General features: G+C 44.8%; 3 protein-coding genes across 3 annotated transcripts; 1 reads left to right on the top strand and 2 right to left on the bottom strand.

Annotated features, from left to right (window-relative positions):
- Nucleotides 1-524: 524 nt before the first annotated feature.
- Nucleotides 525-2074, bottom strand: VTP01DRAFT_5737 (uncharacterized protein; the record flags this gene model as incomplete). The annotated part of the gene is made up of 5 exons (XM_069384562.1): nt 525-1289; nt 1376-1654; nt 1717-1817; nt 1896-1941; nt 1994-2074. The coding sequence occupies 5 exons, from the start codon at nt 2072-2074 to the stop codon at nt 525-527; spliced, it is 1272 nt and encodes a 423-aa protein (XP_069234973.1).
- Nucleotides 2075-2218: 144 nt separating this feature from the next.
- Nucleotides 2219-4713, bottom strand: VTP01DRAFT_5736 (uncharacterized protein; the record flags this gene model as incomplete). The annotated part of the gene is made up of 2 exons (XM_069384561.1): nt 2219-3366; nt 3420-4713. The coding sequence occupies 2 exons, from the start codon at nt 4711-4713 to the stop codon at nt 2219-2221; spliced, it is 2442 nt and encodes an 813-aa protein (XP_069234972.1).
- A 1271-nt stretch (nt 4714-5984) lies between these two features.
- VTP01DRAFT_5735 (uncharacterized protein) lies at nt 5985-7627 on the top strand (the record flags this gene model as incomplete). Its single annotated transcript, XM_069384560.1, has 4 exons — nt 5985-6246; nt 6321-6551; nt 6624-7342; nt 7415-7627. The coding sequence occupies 4 exons, from the start codon at nt 5985-5987 to the stop codon at nt 7625-7627; spliced, it is 1425 nt and encodes a 474-aa protein (XP_069234971.1).
- Nucleotides 7628-7940: the final 313 nt, after the last annotated feature.

Raw genomic sequence — 7940 nt, 5'->3', positions numbered from 1 at the left:
TGAGAATGCGACATCGATTCCACTGGAGAGCGAAATTATTTTCTGGAAATAATGTAATTCGAGGAGAGAGGTTCGAACTACCGTTGATGAAGTACAAGGAAATGCATAGATCAATAGAAATAGCATCATTACCAGCATAGATACATCGTAGCTGGTAGATAAAGGCTACAAGGATATAAAGTTACCACAAATTATGAGAATACTTATTATAGCGTCTTCCACGAAATGTTTCCACTTTATTCTACAATCTTTGGATAAATTGTGCCGTTCAGTTCACGTTGAGCAATACAGTGTAAAACCAACGATATATCCAGGAACCACCACGAGGAGGCGGCACGGTCAAATACTCATTATCCTCATTTGTACGTTGATACGTCGTTAATTTGCTTGACTTCTCAGTTTTGCTCTAGCTTTCTAATTGCCACATCTTAACATTGTTGCTCCTGTCTGTTTAGGAGAGAGACAAAAGGATGGGTAGAACAATTATTATATTCAAAATGGATTTATCATATTTTACGTTTATTTCATTCATTCCTAGGCACTTTGGCCTGTTCCGGCTCCTTGAGCATAGGCTCCATCTCTTTTTCTTCGTCTGGATTCAGTCTTGACCAACGTTTCGAAGGTTTGCCGCGCCGGCGGGACATGGCACTTTCTCTGCGCTCCAGGTCTTCGGCGCCGCTTGGAACTAGCAACGACTCTTCACAACCACTGGAGCTGTATCGGTCATACTCTGCTTTTTCTGAAGAGAACGGATCCTTCATGCGGACTGCTGCTGGCGGAGGCGACGGAGGAGTATACTCGTTTTCGGGATCTTGCGCAGTCAAATCGAGCGGGTGCACGGCTGGGACACCAGAGGATGAAGAGGCAGCACTTGATTTTTGCGGAGAAGATGCAGTTTGACTCTCCTTTGCCTGTCGTTGCTGTTGCTTTTTGGCAGCTTCGCGACGCTTGCATATTTCTGCGTACAATTTCTGCCTTTGTTTATACATTTCGTTTTGAATACGTTCCTGCTCCTGTGCTTCTGAGTACGACGGAGGTGGCGAATGATCGTAATGCTGGCCTGCGTTTTCATCTATTGTCGCTGCTGCTGCTTCTTCATGCTTGTTTCTGCGTTTTTTATCTTTCTTCTTCTTCTTTCGGCTAGGTTGCCTGTGAGTTGTGACTACAATCGGTTTCTCGTCGGGCCAGTGGTTTTCATCGTCCACAAATCCACTCTGCACATCATCCATTCTGTGCTTTGCTTTGTAGAGATGTCGGTAGTATTTGCGAATAATAAACATTGAAAGAACCTGTCGTTATTGCGCCCCAGTAAATAACCCTGTTAGAGCGGCACATTGATAACTGACAGCGGATACGACCACTTCATTTCGCTTACCGAGCTAGCGCTGTATACGGCCCAAGTAAGCACTCGTTCAAGTGCAAAACGAGCCCATTTTGAATTGCATTCAGATAACAGTCGTTGTGTTTCTGGGTCGTCTTCCCTCTGAATCGACCACCAAAACAGGGCATCTGCTCCTCGATTGACGCATCTATCCAAAAGAGTCTGCCGATACAGTGTGAAAAGTAGGACAACGTGGACTACACCACATGCGATCTGGATGGTGGAGAGAATAACGAGTCCTATAACATATGCTTTGACACCTGGATACCAGTTCTATAGCACGTCGCAATCTTGATTACTATTTTACTTCCTGCAATCCGCAAATTCTGCCTTACCGCAGCTGTGACCATAATGCCAAAAATACTCCATACACTAATCAATCCAGTTAAAGACAGATAGGTATAGAAGTCGCCAAAATGCATATTGTATAGCCACTCTGAGAATGATCAATAAGTCTTATGTAAGTTCCCCAATCAAAGGATGTATATATGTATCAAAATAAAGCGGTACTTGCCAGGAAAATATGCCAAGTCTAATCCCATCAAAGCTACACCCATCGACTAACGGAAAGTCAGATATTTTGCAACTACTATCTCATCAGATTTCATTTACCAAAAGGTTGCATTCTGCAAGTAGAGTCCACCAGCGCAGTGAGACTTTTCTCAACCATGATCCTAGCTTCGACAAGAACATGAAGAGTGGAAAGAGAGAGGCAACAACCGTTGCAAGTAAAGTTGTCTATTGTCCGCAGAAAAATGTAGAAACTGACACAACCCTTGACTTTTTGGTTTTTATTTAATTCATATCAATCCCCCTTGCATATCGATATCCCATGAGTTATTGATCTAAGCTAATATATCCTTCACGACGTTGCTTCCACCATCGCCAGCCATAATAGGCTGCTGCGGCAAGCACAGCTGCGGCAAGAAGGACGCCTGCAACGATCAAAAGGACTTGCCACCACGCGAGACCTTGACCACCGCCGCTTTGATCCAAAGGAAGTAATACATGATCAATCTCAATTACACCGCCGCCGTGGCTAGCTCGGCCCAAGTTAAGGACATCTGCTTTAGCGTTGTCGCCTTTGACATGCACGGTGTATCCATTATCGACCTTGGTAATAACGACTGTATTTGTATCCTCATCATCCAGAATGGATTGGAACTCGGTTCCATCCTTTGAGATTTCTTCCGGTAGCTGCTTGTTATCATCCAACATTGCTGCCATCGGTGCTTCAACGTACATGCGCGGAAGCGATACGGGAAGGATATGCAACTTGGCAATACGCAGTAATTGCTCCGGTTCGTTCAATAGCTGCGAGACATTAAGTTTTGCAAAGGCACGGTCGTTAGGTGCAAGAACAGTGTACCTTTGCTTGATATCCAAGCTATCAAGAATATCTTGTGTCAAGTTTGTCCTTGCGATCAAATTCAGAAGAGTATTTGTGTTCTCGGCTGTCAACAAGTCGCGGTTGGTGACCTTGACGTTGCTTGGAAGTTGAACACGGTCGACCTTGTGGATAACACCGTTGGAAACCAAAATGTCAGACTTTTTTACTTTTCCAATAACCGAACGGTCGCTTCCATCAGCTGCTCCGGTACCACGCAACAATAGATCGCCGTGCTTTGTCTTATTCACATTGATTTCCGGTCCAGCAAGTGTCGGGGCTCGATGTTCGCCTTCGGATGTAGTGTTTACATAAAACAAATCTTGGACAGCATGGAATTTGACGACATTTGCTAGCTTTTCTTGCGCGGTCGGTTGTAGCAAATGCTTTGTCAAGATACCCAATCGAGCGAATGCTCGATTTGTTGGGGCAAACAAGGTGATACCTTCCGCATCCTGGACATCCTCAGCAGCTCCAGAAGCGTACAATGTAGCCACAAAAGTGGACAGATCCAGATCCAAGGGAAGCCTTGCCAATGGATCACGTGGCAGTATGACCGGTCGTGAAACTGGATACACAATATTCTTGCCAACGGAAACTAGAGCAAATGATTAGATATGATGCAATCTGTGATATACTTGATAAACGTACCTGGATCGCGGATCATGGCTGCGCGGTCAAACTGGATAGATTTCTTGCCTTTAGATAAGCGATTCATTGTGACACGCTGATCCTGGTCAGTCACGTGCACGCGGATAAATTGCTTTGCATTACTGCCGAGACGATCGGAGGACTCTGTCTTCAGCAGATCGCCATCCTTCAGATCGTCCATGGTAAACTTGTCTCGAATAAAGTGGTACTGGAGCCAAGACTTGATTTGCCTGTGAGGAATTTCATCTTCATCCAAAGCGGCGTCGGGTGGAGCGAGAATCGTATGCTCACTGCTGTCTTTGTCAAAGTATGATTCGAGTCCATACTCCTCGCAAAGCGACACAAACTTGGTTGCATTCATGCCGATCAGGACTTTGCGCACATCAAGTTTCAAAAAGTCTCTGTTTTTGGGCAGTATAGAGCGTTCCAGGACGTGAATGACACCGTTGGATGCCAAAATATCGCTTTTAACAATCTTAACATCGTTGATAAAGATTTGATCTTTCTTGTCGACAACAACGTTGAGCTCCTCGCCTTCGAGGGATTTAAATTTGGTCTTTCCAGACGGGAAATCTTTGCTGTACACTGTTTGCTCGAGTATTTGATGTTTGAGAATTCTGCCGAGATCGTCCTTGGCGAGGCTGTGATTCAAGTATGCCTTTTCCACATCGTCCAATCCTTCCAGTACGTCCTTGGTGACGAATACTGTGTATCCGGCTCCGCGACGAAGCTCGTCACTCAATTGTGCCTTTTCTGCCAAGCGTGAGAATTGAGCAAAATCATCGTTATCTTCAGACAAGGTCCTTCCCAAGTCGACAGGGGGATGGAGCAAATGGTCAATTGCATGAATAATTCCGTTGTCTGCTTCAATATCTCCATCGATGATCTTGGACTCTTGGCCTAGTATCCAATCCCTGCGTTGCTTTGTCACCTTGACCATCTGTGGGTTTGCACCACGCTCGTAACGGGTTGCAAACAACTCGCCATCGTGCAGCTCGCTGGTTTTGACGGCATTCGGGAGGATATGATACAATAGTTGCGCACGATCAACTTTTTGACCAAACAAAGTATATGTCCATTCATCCTCTTTACGCTTCTCAAAGGCATTGTTGATCGGTGCAAAGATTGACGCCGTCTTTAAATCCTTGAGATCGCGTGCGAGGTCAGTGCGTTTCAAATGTTCCACAAGAATGCTGAATCGGTCATCAAATTCGAGTGTCTCCAAGACTGATTTCGCGCTTGTTACCAGCGGCCAGAGCAAGCAAGTCAGACTAAATATCAATTGTATCTTCATCAACGTAAAATATTGTGTACGGTATGAAAAGAGAAGAAAGAGAATTAAAAAAAAATGCTTGGCGCGCCTATAATTTAAGGCAGTCTACTTGATCGCTCTCCGAATAACATTTAAACGTTTTGCATGGGTTGCAATAATTCAGGATGGAAACCCCTGTTTTTACGTCCAAATTATACAAGTCATCGAGTCATTCGCTACTAGACGCTGGTTCAATGAGCATAACAATGCAAAGTCGTCACTATGGCGTTAAGCATGGGTATGCCAATCGAAGATCGATCCTATAGTATTGACAACTGAGTCAAAGAAAGAGAACAATCTTCCAGGCTCACAGTTGTGGACAGTCTGGACCGGATAAGTGTCTGATAGCAGCACAGTCTACTGTTCTTGCGGGAAAGCCGTTACAGTGACCTTCAATGTGCAATTGCCCAATTCTGCAACCTAGATAACCATATTTTTCATCCGATTGAATCACGTTTCGAACAGGCGACTATGTTGCGTAGGACAGGATTGCAAGTTATTGGAGATCCGGGATAGGTACCACGATTCACTTGGTCGAGTGATCAGTGTGCTGTGCTGGTTTTATGTTTATGCCACGCCGAAAAGGTTTATTCTGTGCCATTATTTACTTGGAGATGCAGCCATCAGTTTGTTGATTCAGAATTCTGTGATAGTATACGAACCAATGGATAATATTGTTTAGGCTGCATGACTTGAGACAAGAAGGGTAGAAAGAAACGCTGAAGTATCCGATAAGCATCTTTTCATAGGTCTTTGGGAGGCCAGTGCACTCGAGGCCACAGGGGCATGCAAAATGTAGGAAAATTTTTACAGCGCAAGGCCTATTTGAGATGGCATCAGCGTAAAAATTAGCGTAGTTTTTTGCAGGATACGTATACACAATAAAAATGGTGAGTAGATGCACTATGCCTTTCTTCGGAAAACGCGGGACGGGCAAAAACTTAAATTCATGGACCGAGAGGGTCCAGGCAATCTACATACGTAAAACGTGTTTCTCGGCCCCTGCCTTGTAGGTCGGCTGAACCAGAATTAGAGTCATTGGGTAACGCTACTTGTTACTATTCGGGTTTACGCTCTCTGCGTAGCGGACGCTATGACACCAACCGTAAGCAATGGAGAATTTTTCGGACTGATAAACTTTACCATATACGATCCAACTACGAAAGAAAAAGTTTTTTGGACAAACTAACAGCAGTAGATCATATAAATACCTGCAATGTAAATCAACTCTTTTTTCACCAATTGACTCGACCATGGAGATCTCTGAGCATCCAATAGACCGCCAGCAAGGGCAGCAAGATCATCAATTGGCACGGGCGCAAAGAATTTATCAGCAGGTCTCCAAAATGGCACCCTATTTGCCCCCTCTCTTCGAGTCATTCTATATTCAATTGCTCTCTGGTATCAACGATAGTAACCTTGGTATCATTCTGCCGAGCATCAAGGCACACTATGGCCTTACACAGTACGTTGTATCCATCATTTTCCTATGCAATACATTCGGATATGTCGTTGGTAAGTGCATCTTTCCAGTATATGTTTTAGAATTTCCATACGAGCTCTGGTCTTATCTCTTTTATTTTCGTTAGCTGCATGCACAAACGGATATATGGTTAAGCGCTTTTCTCAATACAAAACAGCTTGGCTCGGTTCTTTTTCAATGCTACTGGGCTATCTCGTAGTGCTATTTGCGGTTCCATTCCCTGTTATGTGCGTCTTTATGGTCTTTGTGGGATATGGTATCGGCTTGACTCAATCGAGCTCCAACGTCGTATGTGGAGAGATGCCCAGAGGCACGCTAATGCTCTGCCTCCTTCATGGTTAGTTTGCATCCTGACGATCACGATCGTAGCGACCATCAAAACTGATAAGCTTCGATGTAATCTATTTAGCATTCTACGCCGCAGGCGGTCTCATCGGTCCCCTAATGGCGTCTGGTCTTCTACAAGCCAACAAGCCCTGGAACACTTCATATCAGATACTGTGCGGTCTCGCTGGACTCAACTGCATATCCATCTTCCTTTGTTTCCGCAAGCTGCGCATCCGAGCAGAAAGAGAAGCCGATGCAGCGGAGCAAGAAGCTATGCTGCAACAATCCTCTCCTGAAGAGCCTCGTAGTGGAGCTACGAGTGCAACTCTTACCATTGATGAAGAGAAGCAAGAGGTTACCAAGAAGCATTCTGAAAACATTCTGTGGCAAACCATCCGTCACCGTATCAACTATGTCGGCGCTGTCTTCCTGTTGTTCTACACCGGTACAGAAGTCACTATTGGTAACTGGGGATATACTTTCTTGATCAGCGCACGTAGCTCGGACACAGTAGCAATGGCACACATCATGTCTGGTTATTGGGCTGGTATTTGTGCCGGAAGACTCTTCCTTGGAGTTGTCACGCATCACTTTGGAGAAAAGCGCATGATTTACTGTTATCTCAGCATTATCGTTGGCATGATGGTGCTGCTTTGGCTCGTACCCTACGTTGGCGCCAATGCAACCGCTCTGGTGGTAACCGGTATTGCCCTTGGACCACTTTTCCCCACAACGGTCTCTGTGGCCAATAAATTGATACCCACGGATTTGTATGCATCGTCCGTGGGTGTCCTATCCGCCGTAAGTTATCAATCGTGATTCCAGCGATATTGAACTCGCTAACGCTTATGTCTTTGCTGCAATCACTTCTAGTTTGGAAGCGGAGGCTCCGCTCTTTTCCCTTACATTACCGGTGTCCTGATCGGATCACTAGGCGTACAAGCCATGCTTCCATTCTGTGTTGCCACGTCTTCGTTTATGCTCATAGCGTGGTTCTTCATTCCTGACCCCAACCATCACCAACGGACACCAAAGCAGATTATGAATGCTATTGCACAACGCTTGCCTGTAAAAGGCAAAAAATAATCCATCTTTTTTCCCTCTTCTCTAACATATACACATCCTGACATTTTTTGTACTCATCTATCATTTTCATATCTTGTACACTTTCTTAAACAATTCACGATTTCTTTTCCAAATATACAAGCGGACTTGCACAAATATAGTAGAGCGGCGGTAACCACTCAGGAAAATCATCTATCTAGTAGCTTTCCTTCTAAATCTCGATGGTATGACTCCAGTCTGGCATAGACTATTGAATATAATCCTGAAGTTCAGGACCGCAGCGAGATCCCTGTTCCATAACCTCCTAATGATTTTTTGCCATCTTGACAGCGTT

The sequence above is a fragment of the Rhizomucor pusillus genome, assembly GCF_041956525.1.
Source record: "Rhizomucor pusillus strain CBS 183.67 unplaced genomic scaffold VTP01scaffold_25, whole genome shotgun sequence".
Classification (NCBI taxonomy): Eukaryota; Fungi; Mucoromycota; class Mucoromycetes; order Mucorales; family Lichtheimiaceae; genus Rhizomucor; species Rhizomucor pusillus.
The sequence above is the reverse complement of the archived record's forward strand: the minus strand, read 5'-3'. Positions and strand labels throughout refer to the sequence as shown.